The sequence below is a fragment of the Mauremys mutica genome, chromosome 2 (genome assembly GCF_020497125.1).
Source record: "Mauremys mutica isolate MM-2020 ecotype Southern chromosome 2, ASM2049712v1, whole genome shotgun sequence".
Classification (NCBI taxonomy): domain Eukaryota; kingdom Metazoa; phylum Chordata; order Testudines; family Geoemydidae; genus Mauremys; species Mauremys mutica.
Genome location: NC_059073.1, coordinates 137,946,886 through 137,962,206, shown reverse-complemented (window position 1 = coordinate 137,962,206; position 15,321 = coordinate 137,946,886). Strand labels below are relative to the sequence as shown.

Below are 15,321 nucleotides of genomic sequence, written 5' to 3'. Positions count from 1 at the left end.
TGATTGGCACAAGCGAAGTTAACACCATGTAGGGGAGCAGGTGCCTTAAAGTCTGACTTCGCCCCCAAAAGGTGAGGAAATGCATATTGGTTTAGAATGCGTTCAACACTGAATGACAAAAGAAGAGGCCAGGGCAATACCGGTATGGGCAAGTTTTTCAGGATGCAGACAGGAACTCATCTCAACAGGACTCTGGAGACCTGGGTTCTATTCTCAGCTCTGCCACTGACCTATTGGGTGACCATGGGCAAGTCACTTGCCTCTGTGCCTCAGTTTCCCCATTTGCAATGGGGGGAGATCTCCTTACATAGCTCTTTGTAAGATGCTTTGAGATCTTATGAAGACCTATGCAAGAGCTAGATATTGTTCTTAATGAAGTTTTAATTGCAGTGAACCTAAACAGTTGTTTTCTCTTTAAGTGTCACCTTAACTTGGAAGTCTACGTGCAGGCACATACCTGAGAAGTCTTTAATTTGAAAGGAGTTGAGTTTCTTCACCCCACAAAGTGTCCTTCACTGTTTTGGAGCAAAGAGGACTGGCACGTTAATTCACTCTCAGTTTATTTGATTTACAGTAACAGCTGAAGTCCCCAATCAAGTTCAGGAACCCACTGTGCTAGGTGCTGTACATACAGTAAGCTTCTCTGTGCAGGAGTTTCCTTATAATCTGAAGAGACGAGACAAGGAACGGGAGAAAAGCAGTAGCATCCCCATTTTACAGATGACTAAACTGAGGTACAATGAGATTAAGGGTGTGTCTACATAGCAAAAAGAGACCCACAGCAGTGAGTCTAAGAGCTTAAGTCAACTGATTCAGGCTCACACTGCAGGGCTTCTTCTGTAACCACACACACAAGTGACTTAGGGTATGTCTACACAGCAAAAACAGCTAGGCAGCTGAGAGGCTCAGAGCCTGGGTCAAGGGACAAAGGCTCGTGCTGCAGGGCATAAAAAATAGGCATGTAGATGCTCCCACTCAGGCTGGAACCCGAGTTCTAAAAGCTGGCATGGGAAGAGTCTTTCAACCCAGGCTCCAGCCCAAGCGGAAAAAAGTCTGAACCGCTATCTTTAGCTCTGCAGTTGCAAGCCTAAGTCAGTTGGCCCAAGCTCTCAGACCCACTGCTGCATGGGGGTTTTTCCCCTCCCTTTGCTGTGTCCATGTAATCTAAGCAACTTGCCAAAGATCACAGAGGAAGCCTATAACAAAGCCAGGGATGTGAGCCCAGGTTTCAGGAGAGCAAGACATGTACTGAACTGTCAAAGCAACCTTGTGCCCTGGTAACTATAATCCTTGTTCCTCTCTCCTCCTGTCCCCTTCTCCCCCCAAGAACCAGATGTCTACAATCAAGACTTTTAGACCTGAAATTCTTCAGAGAGCAGGGGCAATATTGGATTTCACACTTGCAGCACTAGATGAGTAATTATTTTTTTGACACCAACTCTGCAGAGCTGTGTGGAAAACAGTTTGCTGTACATTCTTCTGCACTGAGCCTTCCTGTAAGCGCTAAGATACACCTGAACATACTTCTACATTTAGAAAGCTGCAGTAGTGGCTATATAGTTGCCTACTAATGTACATCTCAGTCATGAGGTTAGGACTCAGGGAATGGGGGGGGGGGGGGGAGACTAACAGTTGTAGGTTTCCCTAGCCAAGATGTTTCAATGTTCCTTTTTGTATTTTTGCACCTGTCATGATTTCTTGCAATATTAATTCCTTGTATTACAGTGATCGGATCCATCCGAAGTGCGCAGTAGCTCAACTAGCCGTACCTCAAGAGACAGGAATTGTGCAGCAGTTATCTTATCCATTCAGAACCTCTCAAGTCAAATATGTGGAAACTACCATAAGCTGCAATTTGCACAGGCCACGTCTACACCAGGAACTAGGCATTAACAGTTTGCTATACCAGCAAAGCTGTACTTTCACGAGTATAGCTCATGTCTCACACACCCTCCACACACACCCTATGCATGCACACACTTCCCCCAAGTCAAACAAGCTATACCAGGAGAAGTGTGGCTTTGTCAGTGTAACTGCATCTAATACCAGGGGCTTTTCCAAGCACAGCTGTGTCGGTCAGGGACCACAGCTCTTCATACCCCTGTCAACACAGCAGCTACGTCAGCAGAAGTCTGGAGCATAGACACAGCCTCAGACGCTGCAACTTGGTGCTGAGGTTGGCTGCTCCACCTTTTCAGATGCCTGTGTGAAGTCAGCAAAAGATTCTTTAAAAACCTCACATCCTTATTACTTAAGTGATCAAGAAAGAGTTTTACCCCTGGCCACTTAGAATTATTCTCATTGCATAAGCAGCAAAAACCTATAGAACAATTAAGGTTATCCAGTTAAGCTGGTTTAAGTTTACCTAAAGGGTGCAATGCTGAAAACAAGCCATTGAACTCCTTGCAGAAAGGACACAAACAATGTACATGACTGGCTGGATTTTCTAACACCCCTCATGTACCAGGATACATTCAACCTGTTATAAGGACACACTACATATCCATTTGATGGGTGCATTTAATGCCTGATCCAAAGTCCACTGAAGTCAATGGGAGTCGGATAAATCTCTTAGGCAACACTATACAGTGGTACCCACAATTATTTGTTTGGTCTGGACAGGCAACTGAAAGAAGACAAATTCAACTTTTTATCTTAATTTCCCTCCCCTCACGCCCCCCAAGAAATTCTAGACATTGCTGATCATTTAAGATCTTTAATCATTTAAGAAAGAATTTTGAAGTTCTCCTCTGAGCCAGATATGACCTCCCTAGTGCTGTTAGTCAGCATGTGGCTATTACAAGAGAGTTGGCTACTGGACTTCCTACCACATTCTGGATTAGTCCTGCCCTAAGCATTGCTTTAGTTCAGTTCCTGCTTCATGACCCAGGCCTTCAAACAAAGGAGGAAGCTTTCATTTGCAATGTATATTTTATTTAACCCTTTCTGATACTTATGAAAAGCTGCAAGGCAGAGCCATAGTAACTATTTATTAAAGAAAAAAAAGTGATTCAATGCTGCGTACACCAGTTTAACCCCCAAGTTTTACTTTCAGGCTAGTTCAGTACTGAGGTTCTACTTACTAGCCCCTTCACAAGATTCTTACTCCCTAGCTCAGAGCTACCACAGCTGCCCTTTTCAGTGAATGTAGGAATAGAGCAGTGGTTCTGAAGCTGTGTTGCAAGTGCTCCTCAAAGACGGGAAGCTACAGAATCAGGATTGGGAAGGGTAGCAGACAGGAGGATCAGGATACTAGAAGATTTGAGAAACCCCCATGATACACTGATTTCTTCACTGCAGTCCTCAATTGATGTATGCCATTGCCATGTGCTGATCAAAGCAGCACAGCAGTTTAAGCAGGTGAATTTCACCAAGCAGGGGACACATTACAGTAGCGGCTTTTGAGCAGTGGATTCCCTAGTGTGGTCTGCAGACCACTTTGCACATGGGTCACAAGTTGCCCCCTCATTTCCAGTTGAGAAACTGCATTAAAAGAGTTAAAGATACATTATCCTCCTAAAACATGTTCATGAAAACAATTGTTATATCTGCCGCTGGAATACTGATCAGGCACCAGTGGGAAGAGGCGAGGTTCACACGACAAAAAGCTTGAGAAACTCTAAAGTCATTGTGAGATCTGTGGGAAATCGGATTTACTTTAGCACATGGAGGAGAGAGGTGCCGGCCGGGACTAGGTAGCAGTGGTAGAGGGATGCGTTGGGGTGGTTACTCTGCGCTATCTTGTCCCTGGGTTATTTGACCTGAACTGGGGTAAGTAATGCCTCTGTTTATTTGTTAGTGTATTTCTTAAAAAGATTTTCAAGGGCACCAAGAACATTGACAGACGCTTCTTGTAGAGCAATAAAAATCCAAACAAGTATGTAATTTTCTACCTAAAGATAATACTGACACAGAAGAATCAGAGCTTAATTTACTTCAATAAATTGCATGTCAGATTAAGGACCTCTTAACAGTAAATAATAGAACTCCAAAAAAAAAAAAATACCGTCCGGACATTTAGTTAGTTTATAAGGTATTTTCCTGGAAGTTGCACAAAGTTAATCCCTATACTTCACCACTAGCATTACATAAGTATAAACAGAAATTCATCAGTCTTCTTGTAAGTAATGTTTAGAAGATGGAAATTTAGCGTCACAACCAACACATTTTATTACAAGCCATCTGCTGGAGCATCTGTCTCTAAGGACCTAATCACATCAGCCACACCATCAGGGGCTCGTTCACCTGCACATCTACCAATGTGATATATGCCCCTCTGCCATGTACACTGGCCAAACCGGACAGTCTCTACGCAAAAGAATAAACTGACACAAATCTGACATCAGGAATCATAACATTCAAAAACCTGTGGGAGAACACTTCAACCTCTCTAACCACTCAGTGACACTTGAAGGTGGCAATTTTGCAACAAAAAAACTTCAAAAACAGACTCCAAAGATAGGTTTCAGAGTAGCAGCCGTGTTAGTCTGTATCCGCAAAAAAAACAGGAGTACTTGTGGCACCTTAAAGACTAACAAATTTATTGTAGCATGAGCTTTCGTGAGCTAAAGCTCACTTTATGCAAATTAGATACAATTAACTTAGGTTTAAACAGAGACTGGGAATGGTTGGGTCATTACACTAATTGAATCTATTTCCCTATGTTAACTTCTCCTCACACCTTCTATGGGTCATCTCGATTATCACTTCAAAGGTTTGTTGTTGTTGTTTTTTTTCCTCCTGCTGATAATAGCTCATCAATTGATTGGACTCTTCCAGTTGGTAGGCGTATTTCCACCTTTTCATGTTCTCTGTATGTATAAATATCTCCTGTCTGCGTGTTCCATTCTATGCATCCGAAGAAGTGAGCTGTAGCCCACGAAAGCTTATGCTGAAATAAATTTGTTAGTCTCTAAGGTGCCACAAGTACTCCTGTTCTTTTTGTCTCTCTAAAATTATTGCTGTGACACTGACCATTTCTATTACCAATAGACAGCCACTATAAATCAAGTTTTCCAACAGTCCAAGACATGGAATACATATTCAGCCAGACTGTAGCCGTGTCAAATGCTCTTAACGTAATCTATGAACTCCAGTCACATGATTTCCTTGGTATAAAATGCCTATACGTACTTGGAAACCTCTTGCTTTTAACAGGCAACTGTACTAATATACTAGTTTCAATGTCACTGCAGGGGACAAGATCACCCAACACAATCCGTACTAAAGGAAGAGGTTCTCAGAACAAGATGAAAGCTTTGGCTTACCCTGTAAAACATGAACTTTCCCAAACTGTATCAGACCACAAACTCCTGATTTCTAATTCTAGCTCTGACAGACTTGCTTTGAGGCCTTTGGCAAGCCAATCAAACTCTGTGTCAGTTTCTTCTTCTCTTCTTTGGAGAGAAAGGGATAATGCTTACCCAGTGCACTTGTACAGTCAGATTCCAAGTGCTTTATTAGTAATATAGTATTACCTAGAGGCCTCAGTTGAGACCCAAGATCCACTGCGTTAGTCCTCATACAAATACATGGCACCTAACACTCCCCATCTTAAAGAGTTTATGATCAAAGTACACAAGAGAAGGATTATCATCCTCACTTTATAGACTGCGAAACAGACACCAACAAAGTGACTTGTCCAAGGGCACACACGGAGTTTGTGGCAGAGTCAGGAATTAAACAGATCTCCCAAGTCCCAGTACACTGCCTTAACCACAGAATCACCCTTCCAGTTGGTGCTAAGTATAGCACTAGACAGAAGTGTGACTGGTCTGTGGGATCAGATGCAGAACGATAGAACAGAGACAGTCGTCTAGTGGATAGAGCACTGAACCAGGACTCAAGAGACCCATTTTTACTCCTGGCTCTGCCACCAGTCTGCTGGGTGTCCTTGGGCAAGTTACTTCCCCTCTTTGGAACGATACAGACCTCCTCCTTTGTAAAAAGCTTTGAGACCTACGGATGGAAGCACTATTTTACCACATACAGAGCACTTTTCATTTTTTGCAGTTTGCTGTAGCGCAACTGTTGCTACTGAAGTCAGCACAGAACACCTGGCTACCTAAAACAACCTTTACGAGAGGAAGCTTTGAATTAAGCTATTAAAAAGGACACCCTTAGCAATGAAAATTACAATCAGAGATGTAACAAGAGTTCATAGCAGCTGGGAAGTTCCAGGAAACAGACGGCAGGGAAAGTCCTTGGCATCATAAGTGATCTCTCTCCTGCCATCCATCTCCATCCTCTGACGAACAGAGGCTAGGGACACCATTCCTTACCCATCCTGGCTAATAGCCATTTATGGACTTAGCCACCATGAATTTATCCAGTCCCCTTTTAAACATTGTTATAGTCCTAGCCTTCACAACCTCCTCAGGTAAGGAGTTCCACAAGTTGACTGTGCGCTGCGTGAAGAAGAACTTCCTTTTATTTGTTTTAAACCTGCTGCCTATTAATTTCATTTGGTGACCCCTAGTTCTTATATTATGTGAATAAGTAAATAACTTTTCCTTATCCACTTTCTCAACATCACTCATGATTTTATATACCTCTATCATGTCCCCCCTTAGTCTTCTCTTTTCCAAACTGAAGAGTCCTAGCCTCTTTAATCTTTCCTCATATGGGACCTTCTCTAAACCCCTTATCATTTTAGTTGCTCTTGTCTGAACCTTTTCTAGTGCTAGAATATCTTTTTTGAGGTGAGGAGACCACATCTGTACACAGTATTCGAGATGTGGGCGTACCATGGATTTATATAAGGGCAATAATATATTCTCAGTCTTATTCTCTATCCCCTTTTTAATGATTCCTAACATCCTGTTTGCTTTTTTGACCGCCTCTGCACACTGCGTGGACATCTTCAGAGAACTATCCACGATAACTCCAAGATCTTTTTCCTGACTCGTTGTAGCTAAATTAGCCCCCATCATGTTGTATGTATAGTTGGGGTTATTTTTTCCAATGTGCATTACTTTACATTTATCCACATTAAATTTCATTTGCCATTTTGTTGCCCAATCACTTAGTTTTGTGAGATCTTTTTGAAGTTCTTCACAATCTGCTTTGGTCTTAACTATCTTGAGCAGTTTAGTATCATCTGCAAACTTTGCCACCTCACTGTTTACCCCTTTCTCCAGATCATTTATGAATAAATTGAATAGGATTGGTCCTAGGACTGACCCTTGGGGAACACCACTAGTTACCCCTCTCCATTCTGAGAATTTACCATTAATTCCTACCCTTTGTTCCCTGTCCTTTAACCAGTTCTCAATCCATGAAAGGACCTTTCCTTTTATCCCATGACAGCTTAATTTACGTAAGAGCCTTTGGTGAGGGACCTTGTCAAAGGCTTTCTGGAAATCTAAGTACACTATGTCCACCGGATCCCCCTTGTCCACATGTTTGTTGACCCCTTCAAAGAACTCTAATAGATTAGTAAGACACGATTTCCCTTTACAGAAACCATGTTGACTATTGCTCAAGAGTTTATGTTTTTCTATGTGTCTGACAATTTTATTCTTTACTATTGTTTCAACTAATTTGCCCGGTACCGACGTTAGACTTACCGGTCTGTAATTGCCGGGATCACCCCTAGAGCCCTTTTTAAATATTGGCGTTACATTAGCTAACTTCCAGTCATTGGGTACCGAAGCCGATTTAAAGGACAGGTTACAAACCTTAGTTAATAGTTCCGCAACTTCACATTTGAGTTCTTTCAGAACTCTTGGGTGAATGCCATCTGGTCCCGGTGACTTGTTAATGTTGAGTTTATCAATTAATTCCAAAACCTCCTCTACTGATACTTCAATCTGTGACAGTTCCTCAGATTTGTCACCTACAAACGCCAGCTCAGGTTTGGGAATCTCCCTAACATCCTCAGCCGTGAAGACTGAGGCAAAGAATCCATTTAGTTTCTCCGCAATGACTTTATCATCTTTAAGCGCTCCTTTTGTATTTTCATCATCAAGGGGCCCCACTGGTTGTTTAGCAGGCTTCCTGCTTCTGATGTACTTAAAAAACATTTTGTTATTACCTTTGGAGTTTTTGGCTAGCCGTTCTTCAAACTCCTCTTTGGCTTTTCTTATTACACTCTTGCACTTAAGTTGGCAGCGTTTGTGCTCCTTTCTATTTGCCTCACTAGGATTTGACTTCCACTTTTTAAAGGAAGTCTTTTTATCTTTCACTGCTTCTTTTACATGGTGGTTAAGCCACGGTGGCTCTTTTTTAGTTCTTTTACAGTTTTTCTTAATTTGGGGTATACATTGAAGTTGGGCCTCTATTATGGTGTCTTTAAAAAGGGCCCACGCAACTTGCAGGGATTTCACTTTAGTCAATGTACCTTTCAACTTTTGTCTAACTAACCCCCTCATTTTTGTATAGTTCCCCCTTTTGAAATTAAAGGCCACAGTGGTAGGCAGTTGGGATGTTCTTCCCACCACAGGGATGTTGAATGCTATTGTATTATGGTCACTATTTCCAAGCGGTCCTGCTATAGTTACCTCTTGGACCAGCTCCTGCGCTCCATTCAGGATTAAATCTAGAGTCGCCTCGCCCCTTGTGGGTTCCCGTACCAGCTGCTCCATGAAGCAGTCATTTAAAGTATCGAGAAATTTTATCTCTGCATTTCGTCCTGAAGTGAAATGTTCCCAGTCAATATGGGGATAATTGAAATCCCCCACTATTATTGGGTTCTTAATTTTGATAGCCTCTCTAATTTCCCTTAGCATTTCATCATCACTATTACTGTCCTGGTCAGGTGGTCGATAATAGATCCCTAATGTTATATTTTTACTAGAGCATGAAATTTCTATCCATAGAGACTCTATGGAACCTGTGGATTCGCTTAAGATTTTTACTTCATTTGAATCTACACTTTCTTTAACATATAGTGCCACTCCTCCCCCTGCACGGCCTGTTCTGTCCTTCCGATATATTTTGTACCCCGGAATGATTGTGTCCCATTGATTGCTCTCAGTCCACTTCTATCATTTCTTCATATAGTGTTGCTGAAATGGGCTCCGCTCCTTTCGCTTTACCTGGCACAGGAGCAGCAATGAGACACCAATAAACTCCTCCAAAGTGCCCTACAGTTTCCTTGTGGCATCATAAACCTTTAGGAGACAAACTGTAGACTGCATCTTGAACTTCCAAATTCTGCTGTACAAGCAAGCATGGTGGCTCAACATAATACCTAGCTCTTACCTAAAGCTTTTCAAGAGTAGCTCTCAAAGCACTTTATAAGGGAGGTAAGGATCATTACCCCCATTTTAGATGGGGAAACTGAGGCATAAAAGGGAAAGCAGCCCAGGGTCACTCAGCAGAGACAGAAATAGAACCTATGTCTCCTGACCGCCAGTCCAGTGTTCTAGCCACTGAGCAACACTGCCTAAGAGCAGCCTACAGAGACCGAGTTTTGCCATTACACCTGTGCAATCCCAATGGGATATATGAAGGCAGAATTTGGCCATGTAAATGGTAAGGCCTACCTATTTTCTGCCTATATGAGCAACTGCAGCTTCCAACAGTGCTGCACTAGGGTGAGGATCACAGTTTGTTACGTTACGCTCCACAAGTGGCTGCACTTCAGTGCTGGACAAGTGACCCCTACATGTATATAATTTGCAGTGTAACAGATTGGCAATGTCTGACGATGAAAAGGGAACATGCAAATAGAATTAGGAGTATGTGATTAAGAGAGAGAAATCAAATCGCTTAAAGTAAAAAAATTTTTGTTTTTTTTGGCAATTCATTGTTGTCAGCTTTCCTTCTTAATACACCAGGATTTGAGAGATGAGATACTAGATAATACTGCCTTCCACTGTAAGCAGAGCACAAAACCAGGAATCTGAACATCTGAATTCTATTCCCAGCTGTGGCACTGTGAGACTTTGGGCTATTTGCTTATGTTCTGTGCCTCAGTTTCAGTATCTACCTTAAAGTGCTTTGAGATCTTCTGATGGAGAGTGCTATCTAAGTGTGAAGTATTACAATCAAGTTGTCACCCCACCCATCAGAGAAAACTTTACACTCTTAGTAATCAGACTGTGAAGCAATTTAGGACTGTCACTCCACTTCACCATGACACAGATCTCAGTGTATTTAACCTTGCTTCAGAGAAGCTCTACTTAAAAGAAAAACAGACATTATTTTCATTTACTCCCTCTCCCTACCAATTTCCCAGTAGAGGAAATGCCCTCTTGAATAACACCGGAAAGTCCTGAGTGGTGATGTGCAACTAACCATGACTTGGCAAAATACAGTAAGCTCATTATACCTGCCTATTGGCATGAATATGGAGGTGGCTTGGGGTTAACACTATTTACATCGTTAATATAAGCCATATGAGAAAAGTGATGCCCCACGATTAATACCGTTCTGCAGACTGTTGGATTAAAAATGCTGAAGCATGCTTTTTCTAGCACAATTCAGTGACCTCAAAAGGTTGCACGAAAGAACCAAAAGCAAGTGGCTCATCATGAGATGCTCCTACTAGAATTGATGTCAGAAATAAGAGGCCAACAAACAAGCACAGGAATATTCTCTGTTCGTTTATCTGTCAGCGTGCAAGTGTCTTGCACATTAACAGTGTCTGATGCTGGAATTTCCTCCCTTTCTCTCCAAACTCATCTTTCTACTGTGATTTCAAACAGACCTGCACATACAGGAGATAAACTAGAGTATCAGCTCCCAACCTTTTCCATACCAGGATTTACTTGCGATCCCTCTCCCATTTGGCAAGATGGGGAAGGCCAGGCAACCCCAACCCCCACATTGAGAACCTACAATCTAAAGGGCCTAATAGGTCTTTGCCATCTCTAACTTATGATTAGGACAACGTGCTTCTAGATAGCTACAGTGACTAAGGCAGGGATCATTTGTTTGAAATAGGAAAGAAAGCTTAGTGGAATATTTTGAAACAATCCACCTCTTAACAGTGACATGTCCCACTATTATAGAGGTGTTTATCAAACTATGTACTTAGGAATACTGGGGCACACGACATACTAGATAGGTCGTCAAGACTAGCAACTCTATACAATATATTCTTATCCCTGATCAATAAGTGCTACTTCTGTGCATTGATCTCAAAGATTTACAATATTAACAACTTCGCCTCAGGCCATATGCGAAGTAGATGATATCCCCATGTGAATAATAGGGAAAACAGACTGCAAAACAGAAAACAAAACACAAGAGAGAGAGACAGCAGCAAGACTCAGAGCCCAGGTCAACCAACTCGGACTCATTCTACAGGGCAAAATTAGCAGTATAGATGTTCCCCTTCAGCCTGGAGCCAGGTCTCAGAGCCTGGGCTCCAGGCCGAGGGGGGAAATGTCTACACTACTATGTTTCGTCCCACAGTGCAAACCCAAGTCAGTTGACCCAAGCTCTCAGACTCACTGCCGTGGGCTGTTTTTTGCTGTTTGCTGTGTAGACCTACCTTAAGACACTTACACCAGGCCACAGAAGATGCCTGCAGCACAGCCAGAAATAGAACCCAGGGATCCTAATGCCCAGTTAACTACAAGGCCATCCTCTCTCTCAGGACAGACAGTTAGTCCCCGGCCTCTGTTGTAAGCAAACTGAGCCTCCCAATTAAGTTTTTTACTTTTGCACTGGACTTGGCTGATGTCATACACAGAGCTGTTAGACTCAGATGTGTCCATTTGCAACCCACTAATTTCACTGCAGAGTTCTAGGTCACTGCAGAGTTGTCTGGTTTCAGACAAACACCATATGAAGCTAATCAATTTCACATTTTTTCCCACCCAAAAGCCATACACTGGCCCAGCTTTGCAAACCTTCAGCGAACTGGGATTTGCAATGAAATCTGGGGCCAGGAGAATTCTGCCAGCTTTCATTACTCCTGTTTTGTTCCTATTCTTAAGCCTGCCTGCTCACTAAATCCACTGTGTCAAAATGTTGACAAGGTCTTTGTCATTTACAAATCACACTGTTTGCAGTCTTTATACCCTTTTTTTTTTTTTTGCAGATTTTAAGCTACAGTCTATTTGAGAATGGATATATAATTAAAAAGAAGTCAAGAACAAGTTTTGGAAGTCAAAATAATTACTCCAAGATCCATACAACCTCAGACACCTTTAAAATCTTCCATTCCTTATAGAGAGGTGTTAATAATAACCTCAGTGTCCTAACATACATGATAACTTCTACTGGAGTAGACCGGAGCACAAACAGGGTCTATTTTCCTAACAATACTGCTGTATTAGTAGCTTGTCAGAAGTCAGCAGCCAGCCTGGATGGGCATATACATGTACAAGCCTAGTATACATGTACAAGTCAGAACTGAATGCATACAACCACAGTGTTAGCTAACAGTTTTACCAGAGGGGATGAGATGGCACTTGGCCAGTGAGATCTGTTAATCAAACTCTGCCCTCATGCTGGGCAAAGAGGGTTGCTGCTAGGCTGTATGCACCCATCATTTAAACAAGGATTCTGCCCTGGCTCCTTTCTGTTGACCCACCACTTTTGACCCTCACCTGGATCACTCTAACCTGGGCTCCTACGTCAAGCATCCTGGAGAGACAGACTCCTCAGAACCCCGAAACCGATATCATCAGCTGGTACTACCACCTTCTTTACAAGATTTCTCTGCAAGCAGAACATGTTAAAATGTCCTTGAAAAGGGATCCAACAGGTTCCACAGACAGGTTCACTGTTGGTTGCACAACCCAAGTTATTAACGTGACACTTGAAAAGGCAAACCAACTCTTCCCTGATGTAAGTGAAGCAGGAACATGACACAATATGGACTTTCACCGCTCCAATGAGCCAAGCTGCACTCACCTGCTCCTCAGACACAGCACTGTGACATCCTTCCCATTATTTGGGCCCCTTCAAAGTCAGTAAGAGAAGAGTAAAATGCAGTTGCAGGATCAACAGCCCTTTGCACTTCTTTCAGGCTGCAGATCACAGTGCACGAGCTGCAACCCTCCCTTCCTTGCATGCTCTTTTCTGAAGCTCTCACACGTGTTTAGAGCAGCACATACATTAATCCAAGATACACAGTCCTTCCCAGGCAGGCTGACAGCTTTCTTGAGTTTACTACTAGACGCTGCAGTCACGCCCCGGGCCCACTTCATATTCTTATGGCACAGAACCACAAGGGGCCATGATGCCCCATGCGCCCCAGTTTTGCAATAGGACAGAAAGGAAGTGGTGGAGGGGGGACTGAGAAACTTCTACCTTACCCCAGAATAATACATAGGGAGAAATAACAGATGCCCACCTATTTACAAGACAGAAGGGGCTGGGGGGGCACCTCCCTTATGCAAGGACACATAAGAGGAGGAAACATAATGCAGAGGGGAGATTGGGGGTGGAGGGCAGCAGCCTCGCGCATTTTCAACTGGAAAGTTGAAAGCACACTCACTCACTCCCCCATAGATGCAACAACCGGCAGGGAAAAGGAGCACTCACACCGAGACGGGGGAAACTGCAATCCACACACCGAGGAAAGACGGGAACACACTCACCCCACTGCCTGCACTAATACACGTTTGCAGGGACACGCACACCCCGTTTGCAATAACGCCGAGAGAAGCGCCACACCATGAGGGCGGGGGAGCAGCAAGCCTCCCCCCACAGCAGGGAAGAGCAGCAAGTGGCCCCAGGCCAGCGAGGGGCACCCCGCGCCCGCGCCCTGCAGCGCCGCGCACCTTGACCGAGTCCACGGGGTACATGACCGTGTGCTCCAGGATGCCGGCCACCGCCCCGGCCGTCATGTGGGTGGAGAGGGAGGCGCCGCTGGGCAGGCTCTCGTAGTCCTCGCCCGGGCTCTCGGCCTCCATCCCGGGCAGCGCCGCCGCGGGCCGGCCGCAGCTCAGCTCCATCGCCGCAAACAAGTGAGGCGCGAGCAGGCGGGGAGGGGGAGGGAGAGGGGAGACTGTTCACTCACTTCTTAGAGCCCCGCCCCCTGCTGTGGGCCACGCCCCCAGCTCCTTCCGCCAATGACAGCCCGGCTTAGAGGCTGGGTTGGGCGCTGATTGGAAGGGGCAGCTCCCCTCCATTCTGATGTCAGTTCCCGGCTGCAATGGCGCAAGGAACCCGGGGTGGCTCAGTGGCGCGGCAGCAAATCCCAGGGGAGGGGGCGGGGTCTGTGGGGCAGACCCTCCCCACCCCCCCTCTTAGCTGCCTCAGGGCCTGGGTGGAGGCAGTGGGGAAGCTACAGGCAGGGGTGGGGAAGCAAGAAGGGGAGGACAGGGATAGGCTCGAAGCAGGAGAGTTGCACGCAAGAGCTGAAGAACAGGAGTGGGCTACAAGCAGAAGACCTGCGTGTTAGGGTGACCAAATGTCCTGATTTTATAGGGACAGTCCTGATTTTTGGGTCTTTTTCCTTATATAGGCTCCTATTACCCCCCACCTACCTGTCCTGATTTTTCACACTTGCTGTCTGGTCATCCTAGCTGTAATGCATGATCAGGCTCTTCCCTGCAAGAGACTTACATGTTTAGAGACTTCAGGGTATGAGCAAGGGCCTGAAATAGAAGCATCTGCCCTAGGGCAGGTTGCAAACTTTTCCATTGAAACGGTTTTTGGGTGGTTGTTTTTTATGATGGAAAATTGGGTTTCCCCTTCAAGGGATTGTTTTCCCTCCTCTAGTTCTCCACTTGTGAGGAACTCCCTTCTTTTGTCATATATAATGCCTGCATCTGTAACTTTCACTCCATACATCTGAAGAAGTGAGGTTTTTTACCCATGAAAGCTTATGCCCAAATAAATCTTTAGTCTTTAAGGTGCCACCGGACTCGGTTTTTTTTTTAAGTATGTGCTTTTTCTTCCTGTAGAAATTTTGGTAAAATGTTGGTTTTCGATGTTTTGCCGAAAAGGCAGGGGGAACTATTTGCCAATCAATTCTAGTCTTCAGTGCATCAGCACGAGGCCTGAATATATAAATCATTAATATATTTTGTGTTGTGGTGCATGACTGAGGAGAAAAGTGGAGATACACCTAACACAAAATAAACTTCTTAGGAAGGGAAGCCTTCTGGAAGAACAACGTGTGAAAACTATAGATATTTCCTTTAAAAAAAAAAGATGCTAAGGGACTAGGGGGAGAGGCAGGGAGAAGGACACTTGGAATGTATGCATTTGGCTTCTGCATAAAGCCAAAAAGAGCAGTATTCCATTGAACTTCAACAAAACTAAGTATCTGTGCAAAATTCTCTGCTGTTCTAAATGGGAGCATTTCCACTTACTTCAAAGGAATCTTGCCTAATTACTTAACATACTGGTAATATAAGAATGGCCATACTGGATCAGACCAAAGGTCCAACTAGCCCAGTATCTTGTCTT

General features: G+C 44.0%; 1 protein-coding gene and 1 long non-coding RNA gene across 3 annotated transcripts in view; one reads left to right on the top strand and one right to left on the bottom strand.

The window, feature by feature from the left end:
• The window catches only part of SLC25A37 (solute carrier family 25 member 37), a 146,596-nt gene extending 132,683 nt beyond the window's left edge, over window positions 1-13,913 (bottom strand). Inside the window, exon 1 of one of the 2 annotated variants that reach the window (XM_045004110.1) lies at window positions 13,686-13,913. In XM_045004110.1, coding sequence (XP_044860045.1) covers window positions 13,686-13,859 — 174 coding nt within the window. In that variant the 5' untranslated portion in view covers window positions 13,860-13,913. The remainder of the gene's footprint in view (window positions 1-13,685) is intronic. The other variant, XR_006576726.1, reaches the window with a different exon arrangement.
• Window positions 8-2,820, top strand: LOC123363238. The gene is made up of 3 exons (XR_006576727.1): window positions 8-71; window positions 1,328-1,496; window positions 1,726-2,820. It is a non-coding gene; the product is annotated as an uncharacterized LOC123363238 (long non-coding RNA).
• Window positions 13,914-15,321: the final 1,408 nt, after the last annotated feature.